General features: G+C 49.4%; 1 protein-coding gene across 4 annotated transcripts in view; it reads left to right on the top strand.

The window, feature by feature from the left end:
* FAM107A (family with sequence similarity 107 member A) overlaps positions 1–17,813 on the top strand; it is a 63,380-nt gene extending 45,567 nt beyond the window's left edge. For 2 of the 4 annotated variants that reach the window (XM_054680325.2, XM_009445465.3), the window contains 3 exons: positions 12,064–12,238; positions 14,576–14,732; positions 15,245–17,813. In XM_054680325.2, the coding sequence (XP_054536300.1) occupies positions 12,064–12,238; positions 14,576–14,732; positions 15,245–15,352 (440 nt within the window). In that variant the 3' untranslated portion in view covers positions 15,353–17,813. 4 annotated transcript variants of the gene reach the window in all.
* The last annotated feature ends 4,782 nt before the right edge of the window (positions 17,814–22,595 follow it).

Genomic DNA, 22,595 nt, shown 5'->3' with positions numbered 1-22,595 from the left:
TTACAAGGGAATTAAAATGTACTGGGGATGGGGGTACCCCAGGGTCCTTCTGCAGCTAAGAGACCAAATTAACCATGTCTAATTGCAGCTGGGTGGAGAGCCAGCTTTCAGAAACAAGACTCTAAGTTCTTCCCCACCCCCTCTCACTTTCCCATTTTCACGCTTGAAATCCCTCAACTGGGTAAATTCTTCCCGGTTCAAACTTGTTGTAAAGGCGACTCTCATTCCTTTTATAATCTCTCCACGGATCCCATGACAGGTTCTTTCTGCCAGCACAGCTTCTTCTCCCCCAACCCCCGAGTCCTTTCTGCAGAGCATGTTTGAGAGGCGGGGGCACGGTTTAATCCTAGGGCTGTTTTGTGGGTGGCTGCTCAGAAACCCCATTGAGGCCTTGAAAAGGGGCCTTGGAGATTTAGACTGAATACAGGGCTGAGGAGGAAGTTTTAAGTTGCCATGGAAACTTCTTGTTTGATGTTTGTGGGCCCAGATAAGCTGTTCTAGGCGCCCATGGGCTTGGAGAAAGGGGGCAAAAATGAAACAAAAGCTGTTTGGGGAGGTTATTTTCTGCACACTGCAGCCCAGCCCACTATAGATGCAGGAAAATTCTCCGCCTCCCTGTCAGGACTGCCTCCCCTGGTCTTCCCTGTCCCCCTTCCTTTGGGTTCCTCTGGTTCCCAAGAAATCAGAGTTAAAAGGGGACGGGAGGGAAGACAGGAGGGGTGTGCCCAGCCCCTGGGCTTCCCCCTTCGATGCCGCAGCTCACCAGGGGGCCGAGCAAGTATGCAGATCCCCAGGCCCCTGGCTTCCCAGAGTCCTTCCTTTTGGAAGAATAGGAAGACCTCCAGGGAAAGCCACACAGAAGGAGGCAGGAGACAGCGGCTGTGGCTTGAATTATGCAATTACCTGGAGTAAACGCCTCAAAGGCTTGTTTGTTCAGAGGGCCTCTGTTTTCCCATATTCTGATGACATAACTGAGCCAGATGTGATTCCTAACTAACTACAGTTGTTTGGGAAATGTTGCTCTTTCTCACATTTTTAATTCTTAGAGTCTTTTTCTGATAACAAAAGTAATATATGCTTGGGCCTTTTTTTTTCTTTTAACACCGCAAACATCACAGAAATGCAGTGACAAAGGAGAAGGGCCTGTAATTTTACACTGTAGAACAATGGTCCTCAAACTCTTTAATATAAATGAGCCCCCAGAGAGGTACGTTTAAAATCCAGATTCCATGGTGGCTTCATTCCTGTGATCCTAGCACTTTGGGAGGCTGAAGCAGGAGGAACACTTAAGGCCAAGAGTTCAAGACCAGCCTGGGCAACACAGTGAGATCTCATTTCTAAAAAAAATAAAAAATTAGCCGGGTGTGGTGGCATGTGTCTGTAGTCTCAGCTACTTGGGAGACTGAGGTGGGAGGCTCGCTTGATCCCAGGAGGTCAAGGCTGCAGTGAGCCATTATGGCACCACTGCACTCAGCCTAGGTAACAGAGTAATGCTCTGTCTCAAAAAAAAAAAAAAAAAAATCCAGATTCCTAGGTTCCTCCCTCAGAGGTTCTGAGGATCTAAGCAAGAGCATTTTTAGCACTCATTTCAAATGACATCTAGTAATAATATTTGAGATACACTGATCTAGAGTTGACCTCTGCTAACAGATTAGTGTATTTGCCTCCACACTGGTTCTTTATACATATACCAACTTTTTTATCTTGAAAAAAAAAAGAGATCCTATTACATATGATTTTTCATTGAATATGTAGAAGACATCTTTTTCAGGTCAATACATAGACATGTTTATTGGCTGCATCTCGTCTTGGGGTGTAGCATAGTCTCTTGCTGATGGAGTGTGGCCTGGGAAAGGGTGGTGGTTGGCCGCTGATCTCACGTACAGTTGCACCTGCACATGGACACACAGCAAGATGGTGCTGTAACAAGCTCAGTGCTGTCAAGGTTTTTGGTGTCTTCAGGTTAACAATAGTTATTGAGCCCCTCAGTACTGGGACAGGAAGATAGGTAGGTACCTGCCCTGGGGCTAGCAGTCTGATGGGTTTGAATACAAGTTGGACTGTGAGAAGAGTTTTTGTGGGAGAAGCACAGTGACTCCCAACTGCCCAGGGAAAATGACGCCCAACATCCGAGGACTACTGCCCAGTTCTCCTTGGCTGTCAGGTGCGTGTTCCTCTGGAGTGTACCAGGTGATGGGCTTCTGTCTTCTCCGGGGATGAGCAGGAGCTGTCAGAAGTTCCCCCGCTCCAGGATCCTTCTTACTCTCCAACTGTTAGAAGGCACTGGGATTGGTTCATCTGAGCCACCAAAGACCCTAAGAAATATTCAAAATACTTCTTTGCAGAGCAGGAGGATGTGTGCAAGGAACCAGGGTCAGCAAAGAGTGGTTTGACAAGAATCTAGCTGTCCTCTTCTACCAGGAGAGTTTGGGGAAGTTAAGGCAGAGCAGGGTGGGAGGCTGAGGGGGCTACCATTCATAGTGCCTCAAGAAATGCAGAATTGGGGAAGAAGAAAAAAAGGGACCACACGTTGTTTCCAGAAAATTGTTTTATACCCAAGAATTTAGGACCCTCTTAGTTTAAGTGGCTCGAGAATGGTCAGCGTGGCCAAGACTCCCTGGACATGCCTGCCCTGTCCCTCCCACTCCACCCCTGTCTCCCACCTCCCTCACTCCCAAGATGGCACCCAGCCTGCCTTTACATCACACCAGGATCCACCCAGTCTGGGCCTTTCCACTGGCTTCCCACCCCACGAAGACTCTCCCATGTGTACAGACTTCACACAACTGACTCCTTGTGATTCTGCTACCCTAAAACACCACCCCCTCTCACCTCACCCAGCCTTGCGTTCATCACGGCATTCCTCACTGCCTGACGTCATCCTGAATGTCCCCTTCTTTACTGTGTGTCCCCCTTGAAGGTAGGTTCCCTGATAGCAGGGATATTACCTGTGTCATTCACATGGTACCCCCAGCACTTAGAACAGTGCCAGGAACACAGTAGGAATTAAATAAATGTTTGTTAAATGAACAAATAATATAGGCCAAAGAAGACACAAGGTTGCCTTGTTAAAGCCTCCATTCACCTGTGATGCATGTCCTAGGCCTCATCACCTTCTAGCCAACCAAGACTCCATGAGAAAGTAAAGTTGGGGTGGAGGCCTGGTCTAACTGGTAGACCCCAGCTTCCTCACTGGGGAACTAGGATGACACTAAACGATAGAAAACACTTCCAGCTTTTCAAGTGAAAGCTGATTCTGAAATTAGGAGAATGCCTCCATTATCTATAAGCATCCAGGCTGGCCTTAAGGATCTACATACATTTTTTACTTTTCTTGGGTTTTTTTGTTTGTTTGTTTTTTGGGTTTTTTTGAGACAGTCTTGCTCTGTCACCCAGGCTGGAGTGCAGTGGCCCAATCTTGGCTCACTGCAAACTCTGCCTCCCAAGTTCAAGCGATTCTCCTGCCTCAGCCTCCCAGGTAGCTGGGATTACAGGTGTGTGCCACCACCCCTGGCTAATTTTTGTATTTTTAGTAGAGACAGGGTTTTACCATGTTGGCCAGGCTGGTCTCAAACTTCTGACCTCAAATGATCTGCCTACCTCGGCCTCCCAAAGTGCTGGGATTACAGGCATGAACTACCATGCCTGGCCTACTTTTATATTTTACATTCACACGTTCATTCATTGAGCCACTACTTATGGAACACATATTCTGCCAGGCAAAATGCACCATGCTGGGCTCTGGCCTCAGATCACGTAGAGTCCAGGTCTCTCTTGGAGAAAAGTCCTATATGCTGAGCTTTGACTATGTGCTTCACTAATGTCATCTCATCCATGTCATCTCCCAACCACCCTGGTATGCTCCACATTTGACAAACACAGAAACCAAGACACAGAGACACTGAGTGGCTGCTGAAGGGGCTGGTGCTGGAGCCAGGGCCAACACATGAGCCTGCTGAGACCCAGACACGGTGCATCCCCTCTCCCACGCTCTTCCGTTGGCTCCTCTGTGAAGTTCCAATGACATTCAGGGTATCAGGAAAACGCTGTGTACGGAGTTTCTGACCCATTCGTGGATAATTAAGAACTGACCCAATGCTGAGCAGTTTCCCCTCCCTTTACACCCCACCCTTTTCCCTCCAGAGCCATTTTCTCCTGAAGAATCCACACCACTGCCTCAGGAAGCTTGGCTTCCCCTCCCATGGGGAAGTGCTGGAATCCACTCTTGCCTGACCCTCCCATAAGAAACAAGGGAAATTCCTTTACGTGAGCCGCCTTGCTCAGAACAAAGCTTGGCGTGTTTCTTATTCCTCATCAATCTGACAAAATGGGTATTTATTTGTGCCTCTCAAGCGTGTGGCTTGGACATGATGTTCCGCATCGTGGAAGTGGCCGTGCACCAAGTGAAATATCTGTTACTATAGTAACAGTTCCTTTTTATTGATACCAGAATAAACAGGAATGCAAAGGCTGTCTCACTTGTTGGCACATTTCAGCAGCCTCCGTTCCCAGGGGTTTAAGAACCGCCCTCTAGAGGCAGCCCTCCTTGCTAGTCTGGGACTTCCCGGTGGAGTGAGGAACCCAGCAACACGCTCCTGACTTCCCTTCCCAAGGACTCGACCTGAGAAGTAAGACCATCTCTGTTCTGTTTCACCTGCTGTTGAGCGCGGTGCTGTTCGGGAGGAGGTGGAAGGGAAGGAGGGCAGACCCGGTACACTGAAGTGGGCTGTCAGTGGACCTGAGTGCTTTGAGTTTAGGTACCTGGGCTATGTCCCAGCATCCGTAAAATGATACGGGAGATGCCTCCAGGCACCCTGGGTTTCGGAAAAGGGTAGGAGACAAAGAAGCGAGCCCCCTGGCATAGCCCTGCATTCTTGTTGATCTTTTTCTGCTGCATCCTCAGGTGAATCTGAATTAATGCATGATATAGCCTCACCTAAGTCAATTATCACACAGTATGGGGGTTTAATTCTCAGCACAACAGACAGAACACAGATTTCAGCTTCAGAGTTTGGCTCAGATTCAAGCTCTTTCCTTCACCGGCTGTGTGATTTGGGGAAATCAGATGACTTCCATGAACTTCAGTTTCCCTGACTGTAAAAAGAGGATAATGACAGTACCCACCTCTTCAGTCTGTCGTAAGAATTTCATATTTCATGAGATATGACTGCTAGGTGCTTAGCACAGTGCATGGCACATAGTGCACGCAGGTTAACGTGTGAAGGGCCTGCCTTTCTGGTGAATTTGGCTTTAGGACTTTGCAATACAAGGCAAGTCTGAGATTGGGCCAGAAATCAAGAGCTGTAGGATTGGGTGTGTCACTTTTCGAAACTGCTACCAAACCCAAGTAGCTTTGAGCTTCAAGGCAGCCCCCACGCCTGCATCTCTGGGAGGCTTAGATCCTGAGTGGCCCTCTTAGTTCTGTTGGTGGTGAGTACCTGCTGGAATTTTCCCTGCAGAGGCATCTGCCAGGTAAAGTGGCTGACATCATGCCACTAATGAGCCAGCAGGGATTCCAGGTCTGCTGATGCTTGTTCCAGATCAACCGCACAATGCTGTCCACTAACCTTGCTAAGGACCCTCCATGTCTAGCCCTGGACTCTGCTACTTAATTGGTTCAAAATCCTAAATGTCCACCCAACATTCTCCTTCCGAGGTAGGAAGTTGCAACGGACCTGAGGCAAAATGGTCAGGAAGTCAGCCTTGAGTCATTGCATCCAAATGGACAAGCAGCTCTGCTGGGGGCTTCCGAGCATTGACCAGAGGCTGCTGGGAGATCTGGAGGTGGCTCCCAGATACACTGTTCTTTGGCTGCTGGCCAGCGAAATACAAATAGGCACTTTCCCCATGGAAAGGAAAAAAGCCAGAAGGGTCAGGAAATCCAGTGACCATGCTTGTCACTTTTACTGAATGCCTCTTTTTCCTTTGCCAGTCGTTATTTTGAAAGCCTCTCTTCTCCTCTGCCCTGCCATCCCATTAAATGCTGAACCAAGAGGGTTCTGAATGTGTTTGGAACCCAGCAGCTTGAACAGTAATGAGGAAGTGGGGGCACAGGAGGGAAGGCCACCAGCTGGTCCTCTCCTAAACAGAGACCAGCCTGAGGCCAGACAGGCCCGTGGACTCTAGCTTAAGCCCAAAGCTGCTAGGGCCAGGCTGGGGCTCCCCAGTGAGAGTTTGCATTTCACGTAGGCTAGGAGTCCTCAAGTTAGCAGGCCTCCATGTTCTTATCCATAAAATGGGCTCACACAGCCTCTTCATTGGGGTTTCTTGACTATCTAGAGAGAGAAAAGGGACATAACCCTGCTTTGTCAACTAAAAGACATTTTGCACCTTGAAGACAGTGGAGAGGTAGAAAGAGCATTGAATTTGGCGTCCAAGGTCCTGGCTTTGCTGCTTACTCTCTGTGTATCTTGAGACAAGTAGCTTGACCTCTCTGAGCCTTAGTTTTCTCATCTATAAAACAGGGTACCACTGGCTGCCTCCAAGGGTGATTTAGAGATCCAGATCAAATTCTAGTGGTGACCACAGGGTTTCTTCAGGACAGAAGTACCATAGTTTGTCTTCGGTGAGCATCACTCTGCCAGGCACTGGGCTAAGCACATCATGCCATTGTATCACTTCACCCTCCAAACTGCTCCATGAATAGGCTGTTATCCTTGCTGTATAGAGGCTCAGAGAGGTTAAGCTACTTGCCCAAGGTAACACAGCTGGGAAGGGTTGCCACCATGAATCAAACCCACTCTGTCTCCACTAAAACATCTGCTTTAACCATTGCTTTACTGGCTTATGTGTCATTTGTTACAACTGATGCCATCGAAGACAGAAACATGACTACCAGAACAGTGGAGAGGCAAGTGGAAGGGACACTGAGGCCTTAGACAGCCTGGGGTCCCATGGCTATTGTCAAGACGAACTGGGCCCCGAGACTCCATCAGTGCAGCTCTCCTTCTGTCTCTCCTTACTCTCTCCTGTGGCTGGAGGCACCAGTGTTTGGTTTCAAATCTGCCACCCTGCATTAGCCATGCATGCGCCAGTGGCCCGGTGCACTCTCCGTGGGAGCAGCAGTGATCTCTGCTGAGCCTTGCCTGGTGTGGGGCCAACGTCCTGTAGAGCCTGTGGCAAGGAGCTCTGGGACCTCTTGGGTCACCAACAGAACCAGGGAGGAACCAAGCAAGGGGTTCCAAATCTTTCCTCAGACCTCTTATTATCCCCACCCCAGGAAAAACAACATCAGTCCCATAATCTGCATATTGAGAATTATTTGCCATCCTATAGTCATGCAAGACACTCAATAGCTGTCGCCTACTGGTGGCCTCCACCCCATGCCCAGCTCTTTAGCTCATCCAATCTTCACAGCATCACAATTCTACAGAGGAGCATCCCAGAGGTTAGAGACCATCCCAAGATCACACAGCTGCTAAGAACTGTGACCTTAATCAGATTTGCTCACAATAACCAGGCCAACTACAGTCAGCTGAGATCCTTCAGGGCTGAAGCAAGTAAGTTTGTGTTTTGGGTTTTTAACTCCATGGTTTGCAAAGTTGGCTGACTCTAGGAATCACCTAGGGAGCTTTTAAAAATCCCCAAAGCCAAGCCGCCCCCCAAACCCATTAAATCAGAATCCCTGTGGTGGGACTCAGGCACTGGAATTTTTGAAACTTCCTGTGGTGATGCCGATATGCAGCCAAAGTTAAGATCCACTGATTTAACCAGTGTGGTTTCTGAGGATGAGAAGGCTCCATCTAGGACTAGGAATGGGATTTATTAATAGTGATTGTTAATAGCAGCTAACAGGGTGGTCACACTGCCATTCCAGGGGCACCATTCACAGTTTAATCTATAGGAGTTGAGGACTTGCTGTGAGGTACCCAACCAGCCTGTTGTATGTGGCAGCCCTGGTAGCCAGCCCCAAGCGCTCAACTCTGTACGAGGCATTTGCCAAGCACCTTGCAAGTATCACCTTGTTTATGATATCACAACTTCATGGAGGAGGATTCTAATGTAACGCTCATTTTGCAGAGGAGGAAACACCAGATCAAAAGCAGCTGTCCCATCTCAACTCTGCTGTTCAGTGGGAAACAGCCATAGACAATAAGTGGGCGTGTTGTGTCCCAGGGCTGTGGGATTTGGTCCAAAGGCTGTAGTGTCCAGGCTCCAGCTCCAGAGGGTAGGGAGGCATGGACAGAGCTGACATTCAAATGCAAGTCTGAATGGTTTCAGCCTCCCTATGCTACTGCTTCCTCCTGCATTTCTTTAACAGCCGGGAAGAATACAAACAAGCCACTTACCTTTCTTCTTCGTGATTGGCCCGCTCCTCCTTCTCCCTGCTAGCTCTTCTCCTGGGTGTTCAACTTTTTCTTTCCAGAGAGGACATGTCTAATGCCCACTTCCCCTCTTAGCCGCTCCACGGCCACTCCCCGGATGGACCCCAGAGTCTTGGATCTCTCGGGATGCCCAGAAGCCTTCGGAACAACCCCAGTCCTCTGCCTCAGGAGGCCCAGCTGACCGCCCAAGACAGCCTGGATTTTCTTGGCCTGGCACCTGTGCTTTGTTGAGTAGTCTCTTTTATAACAGGACCTGCACGAGGTTCTTCCGCCCAGAGACCTCGGTTAAATAAATTAAAAGGCAGAAAGGCTGGCTCAGCTTTCTAAGTCCTGGGGGTCCCCAGCAACCCTACTCACCCCACCCCTCATAGGTGTATACGTGGATCTCACAGGGGTTGTCTGCTGGGGTTCAGCACCCTGAGTGGCAAAGGCGATGGTTTTTCCCCTGCAGCTCTGAGCTAAGGCACCAGCCACATCCCTCAGGGTTCCTGCCTCACCCACCACACCAGCCTGGCCTCAGGGAAACACCATCATCCACAGCTCACTGCTAATTTAATTAATTTTTTTTTTAAGGCCTGGAGCAAATCATTGAGCCAGGGCTGACCACAGATTGGACCTGGGGTGCAGGACTGGCTTCATAATTGACAGGGCCCAGTGCAAAATAAAAAAGGAGGGCCACTTGTTCAAAATGCATTTGGAATTTCAAGACAACAACAACAGAAAGTCAAACCAAACAGGGCCCCTCTTCCAGGGGCAACCCTGTGTGACTGAGTCCAACTGTCTGGCCCTGGGGCAGCCAACCCACTGGCTGGCCGGCAACTTATGTATGGGGCGAAGGTCTCAGCCAGGTCAATCACAGATTTTTCCCCTGGAAGTTAACGGAAGAGACAGACAGAGACCACCCATTGGAAGTGAAGGAAACCAAAGTCATAAAACATCCCAAGGCCTCTGATGGTTTCCCCACACAGCAGCGAGAATGACCTTTTTATAACTGAATCAGGCGCGCCTTTCCCCGACTTGAACCCACCCGTCCACCCTCACTCCAGGCGCTCTCCCAGTCTCTCAGCTCACACCACTCCCAGCACACTATGTCTTTTTGTTCCCTGAACAGACCCAGCTTGTTCAAGGTACATGAGTCACACATGCTGTTCCCTAGGCCCCAAATGGCCTCCTTCCTCATTCTCAACTGTCAGATCTTAATGTCGCCTCCTCAGAGAGGCCCTCACCATACCTGGCTGACAGCGGGTCCCTCCTTAGTCTCTATGGGAGCCTGGAGCCTTTTGTGGTCTTTCGTTTTCATTGGCTTGTGTGTGTGCTGACTGTTGGCCTCCCTAGCAGAGTGTGGGTTCTGTGAGCGCCGGGATCTCACTTGTTTAGTTCTCCTCTGTGTGTCCAGTGTCTACCACAGTGCCAGGAAAATCACAGGAACTCGAACATGTGTGGAATGCATGACTATTTTTATTATTATGCACTTTCTCAGTGGTCATTCCCGTTACTCAGGAGCTCTTGATTTTGTGTGCTTATTTTGTATCTGGCCACATTCTTGAACTCTCTCAGTTTCAAATGCGTTTCTGTTCATCCATGTGGGAATTCTGAGTGTATGGCTTTATCTATACAAATATTAAGGCTGCCATCTCCTTTCCTAAAGTTATCCAACTTATTCTATTTCCTACCTTATCACTTTGGCAACATACAGTGGGTTCTTTTAAGGATGGTGTGGCTGATGAAAAGCAAGCAGCTCTGGAAGATTTGGGGGGCACAGAGGGACTAAGAACAGGTGAATAGCTGGGGAGCCAAAGTAGTTATTAAAGTGTGGCATGAGCTGAACAGGAAGAGAGCTGAGGTCACGGGAAGGAAAGAGCGTAGCTGAGAATTACTCAGTCAAAGGATGGGCGACACTTGACAATAGGAATAGGCAGCAAAAGAGAGAAGATCTCAAAGCTCCAATCTGAATCCAGGTGTTCTAATGCATAAGCACCCAGAGAGCTTGATCCCACAGACAAGAAAATATCCACACTAAGGAGGGGGGAGCTGATACAGCCAACTATGTATTTTGTCGAGTGCCCATTTTAAAGTAACTCTAAATACTATTATGATCACTTTTTAAGGACCAAAAAATTAGGAAGGATATAACCTGAAAGCAAACAGCCTTATGAAAAAGATGAGAAAAAAAAGGGAAGTTAATAAGAATTCTCATTATAGAAATGGTTCTGAGAATATGAATTTGAGAAAAAAATTAACATGTCTATCCTCTGACACTTCACCTGGCTACATCCAAAACACCTTATAATAATTAACACTTTTTCCAGGTTACACAGCACCTTTACGTATGTGGTCTTACTTGCTCCTCCTAACAGCAGCCTGTGATGGGTCATCATAGAAATGCCAAACACGGGTCTGGTGGCCACCGTTGCAAAGTACAGTCTCCTGTTTTATGCCTAGATTCCTGACATATCACTTTGCAACGTGCACCCCGTCAAACCCCCCTCTCTGTATTTTCTGACCCCAATAAGCTGTTTGCCACTTTCAGGTTTTCACACATCCCTGTTCATCCATGAAACTGCATTTGGGCAGAGAATGGTTCTCATCCCCTTCCCAGTGTGGGGGAGGAAATGAGAGTCTGTCCACAGGCAACATGGTGGCCCTCAAGCAGGGGCTGAAGCCTGGTGTTTGAAATGGGGACACGCTCCCTCAGTTGCCACATGAAAATCACATGCCACCGGGCACTGGTTCCCCAAGACCAAAGAAAACTTCAAAAGTTGCATTGGCAATTACCAACAAATGTGTATTGATCGCCTACTGCATACCAGACCAGACACTGCCAACTGTCAGGGCCTGGCATATAATAGGAGCTCAACCTCTGCAAAGCTAGACTCATGAAGAGAGCAGAGCTAAAGTCTAAATTTTCACTGAAATTTCTATAAGCAGCTAATGGCCAGGCAGTGTCTATACCTTTGAGGCCTTTTTTTTTTTAAGTCAGTCTCTTTCTCTCTCTCTCTCTCTCTCTCTCTCTCTCTCTCTGCTGTATTTGCTTTTGGGCATTTCAAGGATAAGGAGCCAGTTTGTAGAAGAGGGAGCCCTTGTGTCTGAATTTTAAGTAAACTGACAGATTTCAAACTGCTGTGGTAGAAGTGGGGCCATTGAGTAGCCAAACATTTGACAACTATCCCTTTGCTATTAGGGATACAGCAGTCTCTGAATTTCATACTCTCCTCTTTGATGTGAAGAAAATGAAAAGCTGAACAGTTGTGGAACTGTGGATAGAGTTAGACAATAAGTGTAATACTTTCTTTTTATCACTGCATTTATCCAAATTGTTTTTAACAAGTACATGTTACTCTTTTTAAATATATTTTCCTTTTCTGTTACAAGCTCATTGAAAAACAGAAACTCAAACATAATTCCTTTTATAGTGGGCGAAAACTGTTGCAAAGTCAGGCCAAAAATATGCATGTGTCAACCCGTATTTTGTGACCCGTTATCATTTTACTTCTATACTCCAGACACATTGCAAACATCATCTCCAATTCTGACAGCCCTGTGCATGCGTTCCGTTATGATTTCCATTTTATAAGTGAAGAAACTAAGGCTCAGAAAGTCAGATAGCTTGCCCAGGTATGCGCAGTAGCAGGTGGCCAAGGTCCATCTGACATGGAAACCTTGCCCTTCAACTGTGTCCCATGGGGCAGGGTGAGATTATAGGCTCAGCTCTGAGCTACACCTCTGCCCATCTCTACAGCCGCCATGTACTCGGAGATCCAGAGGGAGCGGGCAGACATCGGGGGCCTGATGGCCCGGCCAGAATACAGAGAGTGGAATCCGGAGCTCATCAAGCCCAAGAAGCTGTTGAACCCCGTGAAGGCCTCTCGGAGTCACCAGGAGCTCCACCGGGAGCTGCTCATGAACCACAGAAGGTAGGGATGAAGCCCTGCTGCCTGGGCCCCGCAAGCACCTGGGCCTGTGGGGGATGGGGAAGGTGACCCTGGAGGAAAGCAGAGCTGGCTTTCATCCTGGGGCTCCCAGAGGCTGAGGAAGGCTGAGGGTGCCCCACATGATCACCGGCAAAACCTGTAAAGACCCCGTCCCCAGTGGGTCCCTGGGAACCAGAGGGACCCAAAAAGCCCTGTTCTCTTGCCCAGCCACCCATTTCATGCCCACACTCCAGATACATTTACTGAGTACCTACTATGTGCTGGGCACTGAGCCCAGACCTGGGGATACAAGAATGAATGGGACCCAGTTCCTGTCCTCACAGACAGGGACGGGTGCATAGCCAGGCAGTAGGATGGGTGCATTGATGAGGGCATAAATAGGCCTGAGACCCCAGAGGAGGAACCCGAGAGGGGTCTAAAATGACTTCACAGGAGCGGTGCTGCCTCAGCTATGACCTGAAGGGGGACTGGAGTTAGCCAGGCCGGAGGTGGGTGCTGGATGGCAGAGGTAACCTCATATGTAAATGAACAGGAAACAGGAGTCACTCACTGTGCCTGGAGCATCGATTGCGTGGTGCAGGCCAGGGCAGAAGGATGGACTAAGGAAAGGTCTACAGCAGGGGCACAAGGTGTGGTGGGCCCGTCTGGTGAGGTGGGATGGGGGAGCTCACAATACCAAAGTGGGCAGGAATGTTACAGAGGCCTAGGATGCTGGCTGGCTTTTCCGTGGAAGGCCGTGGTGTGCAATGACAGAGACGAGCCAGAGGGGCATCTGGGAGGTGGCAGGGGTGGGATGGGGCAATTGACGGGATGTGAATTGGAGAAGAGGAAGGCTGAGCCTCCCCTTGGAGGACTGGGAAATACTCCTGCTAACCAGTAACAGCGTGAACGCAGCGGTGCTTTCAGAGCGCCCTCTGCTGGCCGATTCTGGTATTAGAGCCGGTTGTGATTTCTATTCTTTTCAGTTGTGTGACCAATATCCTAACAGTTATCATTTTGTTCACTGAGTCGCTTTTGTTTTTGTTTTCAATTAGTATTATAATATGAGCATTTTCTCTGAATGGTTTTTAGACTCATCCCTTTAATATCAAAAAACATCACCACAATCAAAAACAAAAGCTTAAAGACAAATCAGAGAAAGTATTTGTAATATAAATAAATTTTATTTTTAAAACTCACATATACAAAAAAAAATTCAGATCTCTTGTTTTTTTTCTTCTTTTTTTTTTTTTTTTTTTTTTTTTTGTTTGAGATGAAGTCTCACTCTGTCGCCCAGGCTGGAGTGCAGTGGCGCGACCTCAGCTCACTGCAAGCTCCACCTCCCAGGTTCATGCCATTCTCCTGCCTCAGCCTCCCAAGTAGCAGGGACTACAGGTGCCCGCCACCACACTCGGCTAATTCTTTTGTATTTTTAGTAGAGACAGGGTTTCACTGTGTTAGCCAGGATGGTCTCGGTCTCCTGACCTCGTGATCCGCCCTCCTCGGCCTCCCAAAGTGCTGGGATTACAGGCGTGAGCCACTGTGCCTGGCCCAGATCTCTTAAAATCGACAAGGAAAAAATGAATAAAAAGTAATACAGTACAGCCAGACATGGTGGCTCACACCTGTAATCCCAACACTTTGGGAGGCCGAGGCAGGAGGATCACTTGATCCCAGGAGTTCAAGGCTGCAGTGAGCTATGATTGCACCACTGCACTCCAGCCTGGGCAACAGAGCATGTCCTTGTCTGTAAAAATAATATTGATAATACAGTTAATTCACAAAAGAAGAAATGCAAATGGCTGGTAAACATATCAAATGTTGTTCCATGTGACTAATAAAGAAACAAATGAAAAGCAGATATTCTTTCTGGCCTACCAGATTCTCAAATATGAAAAGATTGGCTGGTGATGGTGGGGAGAAATAGATGCTCTTGTACACTGTTCAGAGGAGGATACACTGGATAACCTTTCTCAGACACAGATAGATATATGTACCTCAAATCTTTTTAAAGAGCCTGACCCAGCAATTCTACCTTTAGGAAAGTATCCTAAGAAAATAACCAGAAATAACATAAAACTTGGTCTCTGCAGTCAAACAGGCCTGGGTTCAAATCCTCATGTGGCCTATCTGTAGCTATGACTTGGACTGGTATCTTCAGCCCTAGGAGCCTCAGTTTCTGTCCCTGTAAAATGGGACAGTAATGGGTCCACCTCCAAGGCTACAGGGAGGATTGCACAGGATAATAATGGGGGTTGGTGTCACCGCAGGAAGCAGCCCTGAGGCTGGGGGAAGCGGGAAGGTGATGGTCTCCTGACAGCTCCCCACTTCCCACCCCAGGGGCCTTGGTGTGGACAGCAAGCCAGAGCTGCAGCGTGTCCTAGAGCACCGCCGGCGGAACCAGCTCATCAAGAAGAAGAAGGAGGAGCTGGAAGCCAAGCGGCTGCAGTGCCCCTTTGAGCAGGAGCTGCTGAGACGGCAGCAGAGGCTGAACCAGGTGGGTGATGGGCACCCAGCAGGGACCACGCATCCTCCAGGGCTGTCCTCCAGGGAGGAGCTCTGCTGTGGCCACAGCTAGTAAGAGGGAAGAGGATCAGCAGACAGAGCACTGGACTAAGAGTCCACTCCTGGCCTGAGTCCTCCCTCTGCCATTCACTTTGCTAGGTCCTTAGGGCGAGTGGCTTCCCTGAACCTCAGCTTCCTCACTGGCCCAGTGTACTGCATGCTGATTCTGATTTCATTCTTATAACTGTCTTGTGAGCCAGGTGGCATTCCCATTTTAGAGATGGGGAAGCTGAGGCCCAGAGGGGGTGAGTGATTTGAACCAGGCTGCACAAGGAGAACTCAGTCTCATGCTCTGTGCCCCAGCTACCAGGCTGATAGCAAAACTCATCCCCAGGTTGGTTCTGTTTCCCCACTGAGTGGGCCCCTTGTCCAAACTCCACAGGTTTTCAGAGTAGGAATCCCCCTAGCTCCACCCACTTCACTCTCTGCTTCTCCCTCCTTCAGCTGGAAAAACCACCAGAGAAGGAAGAGGATCACGCCCCCGAGTTTATTAAAGTCAGGGAAAACCTGCGGAGAATTGCCACACTGACCAGCGAAGAGAGAGAGCTGTAGGGCCAGCTGCCGGGCTCAGGCCACTGCCCACCCTGGCCTGGACAGCCTCCTTCAGCCCTTCTGTACCTGGCAGCCCTGGGCCCCAGGCCCTGGGACGTCTGTGATGTTCCCACCTGCTTCTGTAGAAATGTGTCACCCCAGAGGGCCTGGCTCTCCCTGGGAGGCTGGGGGCCCTAAGCTCCTAGGTTTTCCTTCCAAGCACCCAGCCCTCCTGCTCCAAGAGGGATAACCTGCACCCCTCCCTGCAGTGGGTTCAGAGCCCAGCACAGGAGCTTTCTCTGGCAGAATTGAGGAGGAAGAGGTGGCCCTCTGACTTGACAAGCCTTCTGTTCTGCCCAGGCCTTTCCACCAGGAATCTCCAAGGCTCCCCAGGGCCCCGCTTCTCTGTACACCCCAGCTCCTAGGTCTCAGAGAACTGCCCCACCTGTGGTTTTACCTGCAGCCAGCAGAGCTTAGCTTCAAGGACACCTGCCTTCAAAGCCACTGAGGGGAGGAAGGGCAGGGCAGACTGCAGGTGGCCCTGTTGCTGGCATCCCGGCCAGGTGGGCGGGGACTAACAAAGACAGCTGTTTAGGGTCTTCTCCCCTCACCCATGCTTTCATCATCCCCTCCGCACAGCCTCCCCGTCCAGGCCTTCTAACCACACCTACCCAGGGCTGCCGCATTCCTGCACTCAGAAGTCTGCAGCAGTGCCTCACAAACTTGATTGTGCATAAAAATCACTGGGGATCTTGTTAATACAGCTTCTAATTCAATAGATCTGGGAGTTCGTGCATTTCTAACAAGCTCCCAGGTAAGGCGGAGGCTGCTGGTGTGAGGACCATGCTGTGAGCAGCAGGGCGAGAGTGCCCAGGGCTGATATATATTGGAAATATCACCCCTGAAGCCATCGCTGGCCCCCACCTCCTGTGGACTGATGCCCCAGGGATTCCCACCCCACTTCTGCAACCCCAGGTATTCTTCATTATCCACCCCATCCCAGACTCCCACCCCAGGGATTGCCCGTGAAGACTTTGGCCTAGCAAATTGTGTTGGTTATGTGAGTGTTGTTTTAATCAGAGATGTACGTGATTGCCAATCTGCATTTCTTACCAGTGTGACCACACTGTTACAATGCAATTCTAGCCAAAAAAAAAAAAAAATTTTTTTTTTTTACTTTTTCCTAGTCTTATGGAAAGCAAATATACAATGATTTTCAGTAGGCTTCTGGAATAGAAACAGTGGTTTGAAGACCCCACTGCCACCTTTATGGACTGGCCCCTTTGAGTCTGAATCTCCGGCCTCTGTCACCTGAGACCCAACCCCTAGCTGGGCCAACTCCAGTGAGTTCACCCATTTTTCTTCTTCAGAAGGCCTTTCCTGTGTGAGACCCACATATTTTAACCTTTTGCTCCTATCCCATTTTTAAAGAATTAGAGAATAAACCAGGCCTGTTTCTTTTCCCCTGAAATCCCTGCCTCTGGCTTCCTAAACCCATCATCTAAGGTGACAGAGCAGTGCTGGAATAGCATCTCCTTTCACTTTCCCAAAACTGCCACAGATAGCTGCCACTGGCATGCTCTTTGATTCCTGGAAGCAAACGTGGGACTGTCGGAGGAAAGGGATTGTTCTGGTCTTACTCATAACTGGGTGGTTTGAGGGTGACTGAAGTCGTGCTTTTCCTGTGTGTGCTGCCAGCACAGGGCTGTAAATGCAGATATTCCGCCTGTGTGCGTGTGTATAAGTCAAGCTCCAAGAGGCTCCTGAATGTGACTGGCGTGCTGAGAATGTGTTTACGCTGTTTAATGTCTGCCAGGTGAGGGTTACGCTGAAGATGCACAATCCCTAAAATAAAGATCACCACTTCCCCAAAGAAGCAGCCCTCGGGTCCATGTGTTGTTCAGACATGTGAAGAGAAGCAAGACAGAGGGTCTCAGATAGACGAGGGCTCTCCAAGGGAATGCCTGGGGATTCACCCAGTGGTCCCCAGAGGTGCTCCATGGAGGCAACAAGTCATTCCATGAAGCCCCAGAAGTAGAAGGGTCCTCAAGCACCACGCCCTCCAGGGCAGCCGTGCAGACGACCTTGGTTCACTTTTCAGGGGTCGTCCCAACTCTGTATCTCCAGCCACTCCAACTGTGGAGGCTGTAAATCCAGATTTTCACTGTTCCAGTCTCCTTTGCAGCTTAGGATGGCTATGTGATCAGGTGTGGCCAATGAAATTGAAGAGGAAGTCTACCTGGGCTTCTGGGAAAGCTTTTCCAATAAAAGACACAGGCATGGCTAACACCTCCCTGGGCCTCTTCTTCCTACCTTGATTGAGGGTGTGATGCCTGGAGCCACAGCAGCCACTTTGCTACCATGACAAAAAGGCCAAGAGAATCACAGAGTCATTGACCCTATCATTATTTCACCAAGCCAATACCAGCCGCCATCCTTCTCCAGAATTCTTGTAAATAAAATAAATCCCTCTTTGTTTAAACCATTGTTGGTCAGTCTCTGTTACTTGCAACCAAAATCATCCCTAACTGACACAGAAGGCCAGTCCCTGCCTGTCCAAAATTACCTGCAGGCTGTGCTAAAAATCCAGATTCAACTTTCCCATCAGAAGCCTATTGGATCAGGATCCCCAGCTGCAATGCCTGGGATCTGTTTTTCTGCACCTTCCCCATATAGCCTACCTAGCATGAGTCTGAAAACTGGTACTTGGACATCACTAAAGCACACATCATTCAACAAATATTTATCGAGTTCCTGCTCCATGCCAGGATGCATGCCATAGGCTGGGACACAGTAGAGAACAAAGGTGCAGTGCCTCCCCCTCATCTGATGACTGCAGTGGTCTCCTCCCAACTGGTCTCCCCTACTGGCCTTGTCCCTACACCCTGTTCTCAACAGAGGAGCCAAAATGATCTTCCTCCAGTCTAAGGCAGAACTTGTGACTCTGCACAGAGCCCTCCCTGGGCTCCCAGTGGAGTCTCTCCTGCATTCCTGGTGGTCCTGCGAGTCCAGCTCCCTCTTAGCCTCCGACCTCCTTCCTGCACTCTCCCACTCGCTCACACAGCCCCAGTTGTGCTGGCCTCCTACCCTCTCCAGGCATGCCCCATCTCCATGCTTTCCACCTGCTCTTCCCCAGCCAGGAGTATCCTTCCCTCCAAGAGCCTCGCGGCCCACTCCCTTGCTTTCTTCAGGTCTTTTATCACACTTCTTCTAAATGAGGTCCCCTTTAGCCACCCCATCTAAAATCTCAACTTCTGCAGTCTTCCTCTGCCTGCCTTGCCTTCTTTTTCCCCCTTACTGTTTATCACCATTGAACATATTCTATATTTTACTGATTTGTCTCGTGTGTCCCTCCTAATGATAATGTCAGCTCCATGAGGGCAAAGATTCTTGTCTATCTTGTTTACTCTGAATCCCTAGTGCACAAGGCCTAGAGAAGATGCTCAGGAAGTGTTTGTCGAATGAAAGAATGAGAAACCCCTTCTCCCTCTGCAATACACCTAGCCTTCTCCCAGGTCCAGCCCATAGCAACCAGAGAAGGCCCTACCTGCCTCCTTCCTCCACAGTTTCCACCCTGACCCACAGATATCCATTTGCTGGGAAGCCCTCATCTGCCCACTTGGGCATTCATCAATATACCTGGGCCTCACTGGCACCATGCTGGCAGGACCCGCATCAGAGCCGCATGGCTCCTGCACACCACAGGAGTGTCTAGAGAGTCAGATCATCCCTGAAGGCTGATGATGAGGCCATCACTCAAGCCTGGAGACCATGGAGAAGCAAAAGGCTGCTGCAGCAGCTCTGACTTCAGACATCTCCCTAAACAGGGAGCCAAGACAGCAACCCCCGTTCTTGCGGGGGCCACACTCTCTCGGGTCCTGGTTTGGGTTTGCAGAACGCCCCTGTCAATGGCAAACCAGCACTAAACACAAAACCTGGGAGAGAGGGCTGACCTTAGGATGTGAAGGGACCCTCCAACCCTGGTCCTGCAGCGTGTGTGTCACAGGAGTCCTCACACCACAGGGGATTTGGCAGGGCAGCCTCACCACACTTGAGATTATACTGACTCCAAACCCTGTGAGGGTGGGACCCTGTCTGATTCTGCTCACCTTTATCCAGGGCCCTGAAAATAGTTAGGCACCCCGGAAAGTTGTGAATGGATGTCAGTAATGATCACTTTCACTCGTATCTGTGTGAAGAGACCACCAAACAGGCTTTGTGTGAGCAACAAGGCTATTTATGTCACCTGGGTGCAGGCGGGCTGAGTCCGAAAAGAGAGTCGGCGAAGGGAGATGGGGTGAGGCCATTTTATAAGATTTGGGTAGGTAAAGGAAAATTACAGTCAAAGGAGGGTTGTTCTCTGGCAGGCAGGGGTGGGGGGTCACAAGGTACTCAGCGGAGGAGCTTTTGAGCCAGGATGAGCCAGAAGGAATTTCACAAGGTAAAGTCATCAGTTAAGGGAGGAACAGGCCATTTTCACTTCTTTTGTCATTCCTTAGGGGCCATCTGGATGTATACGTGCAGGTCACAGGGGATACGATGGCTTAGCTTGGGCTCAGAGGTCTGACAGTCACTGCATTTATAGGGGGCCAGCAATGTCAGCACCCATGACAATCAGGTGTCTTCCTCCCTACTCTGCAGATGAAGACACCTGGGCTCAGGTAAGTGAAGGGCCTTGCCAGAAGACATAAGGCAATGCCCCAGGAGAGATGTGATTCTCACCCAGAGTGACCTGTCTGCAGAGTCTGCATTCTTTCCACTACAGCCAGGCCTTGCTCCTGGAAAGTGCTCCTAGGAGGCCCCTGCACCAGCCTGACCATGCTCCATGGGATTCAGGGACCTACTTTATCTGCCATTTGTCTGTCTGAACTTGAAATACTTAACCTCTGCACTATAAAAACAGACTCGGCCGAGCGCAGTGGCTCATGCCTGTAATCCCAGCACTTTGGGAGGCTGGGGCGGGTGGATCACCTGAGGTCAGGAGTTCGAGACCAGCCTGGCCAATGTGGTGAAACCTCGTCTCTACTAAAAATACAAAAATTAGCCAGGCATGTGGCACACACCTGTAATCTCAGCTACCCAGGAGGCTAAGGCAGGAGAATCTCTGGAACCCGGGAGGCAGAGGCTGCAGTGAGCCAAGATCTTGCCACTGCACTCCAGCCTGGGCAACAGAGCGAGATTCCATCTCAAAAAAAAAAAAAGGACTCAGGTCAATGCAGACCTACCTTAGTTCTGGGGTGAGGAATGTCCACTTGCTGCTAAACTCCATCCCCAGATGCCCCAGACGCCTCCACCCACAAATTCAACCAGGATCAGGATCGACTGGGCACGGTGGCTCACACCTGTAATCCCAGCACGTTGGGAGGCCGAGGTGGGCGATCACTTGAGGCCAGGAGTTCAAGACCAGCCCGACCAACATGAAAAAGCCCTGTCTTTACTAAAAATACAAAAATTAGCTGGGCGTGGTGGCACGTGCCTGTAGTCCCAGCTACTTGGTGGCTGAGGCAAGAGAATCGCTTGAGTCCGGGAGGTGGAGGTTGCAGAGATCATACCACTGCACTCCACACTGTGTGAGAGAGACTCCTTCTCCAAAAAAAAAAAAGTCAGAATCTACCATTGTGATGGGATTCCTTGCATTCTTTGCATTCCCATTGCTGAGCAGTAACGTAAACAATTTGATTTTTCAGTGCCTCCAAAGACCCACTAAACCAGTAACCACCTCACTCCTGCTAGTTTCTTGCCTTACAGTGCCCCCACCTGCCGGACTTCAGAAGAACAGAACTAATTGCCTTAATCTCCTTCTGTCTGGATGTCCTAGTCAGCTCAGGCTGCCGTAACAGAACATAGACTGGGTGGCTTAAACAACAGAAATCTATTTTCATTTTCTTTTTCTTTTTCTCTGTTTTTTTTTTTTTTTTTTTTTTTTTTTTTTTTTTTTTTTGAGACAGTCTTGCTCTGTCGCCCAGGCTGGAGTGCAGTGGCACAATCTCAGCTCATTGCAACCTCCACCTCCCAGGTTCAAGCAATTCTCCTGCCTCAGCCTCCCAAGTAGCTGGGATTACAGGTGCCTGCCACCATGCCCAGCTAATTTTTGTATTTTTAGTATAGATGGGATTTCACCATGTTGCCCAGGCTGGTGTCGAACTCCTGACTTCAGGTGATCCACCTGCTTTGGCCTCCTCAGGTGCTAGAATGACAGGCGTGAGTCACCGTGCCCAGCCAGAAATGTATTTTCTCACAGTTCTGGAGGCTTAGAAGTCTAAGATCAAGGTGCCCTCATGGTTGGTTTCTGGTGAGGGCTGTCTTTCTGGCTTGCAGATGGTCACCTTCTCACTGTGTCCTCACACTGGGCGAGAGGGAGAAGAGAAAGCAAGCTCTCTGGTGTCTTTTTTATAAGGACACTAATCTCATCATGAAGGCCCCATCCTCATGACCTCAACTAACCCTGATTACCTCCAAAGGCCCCATCTCCAAATACCATGCCACTGGGGATGAGGGTTTGACATATGAATAAGGGGGAGACAAATCTTCAGTCCACAGCAAAGAGATTTTTTGAGTTGATTTTTGGCTGACACTCATCCAGAGAGGAGGACATGGGGCTGGGCTTGTTTTCCAAAGCTAGCCCTTTCATTAAATGTACTCATCTACTTCCTAGAAAGGACCTTATAGAGAGATGAGCAGGACTGTCCAATGAGGAACACCAGTCATGTTCCCAGGTTGCCTGGCAATAGCTAAGTGAGCCAGGGCTCCCTCCTCCAAGGAAGGGTTTCCCATGGGATCAGGGCACCTAAGCTCAACCTTCCCATTGTCCAACATAAAACGCTCACTCCTCCTGCAAAGCCAACCTCAGGCATGCCCCGCAGAGGGAGAGAGCTGTGGGGGCACAGGCAGACTGGCATATCCAGGGATGCTGAAAACACTCCCCTCAACACAAACACCGGCCAGCCCTCTGCCCCCAAGTCAGTCACTTGTGTTCGTCTTAATCATTAAGCCACAGCCTGGGGCAACTGTAAATTATGAGTGTTGGTTCGGGGTTCTTGATTTTTTTTTTTTTTTTGAGACAAGTTCTCACTCTGCTGCCTAGGCTGGAGATCAGTGGAACGATCATGACTCACTGTAACCTCCAACTCCTAGGCTCAACCAATCCTCCTGCCTCAGCCTCCCAAGTAGCTGGAACTACAGGTGCACACCACCACATCCAGCTAACTTTTTTTCTTTTTTCTTTTTTTTTAGAGATAGGAGTCTTGTGATGTTGCCTAGGCTG

The sequence above is a fragment of the Pan troglodytes genome, chromosome 2, assembly GCF_028858775.2.
Source record: "Pan troglodytes isolate AG18354 chromosome 2, NHGRI_mPanTro3-v2.0_pri, whole genome shotgun sequence".
NCBI classification, from domain to species: domain Eukaryota; kingdom Metazoa; phylum Chordata; class Mammalia; order Primates; family Hominidae; genus Pan; species Pan troglodytes.
Note: the sequence above shows the minus strand (reverse complement) of the source record. Positions and strands in the feature narration are given on the sequence as shown.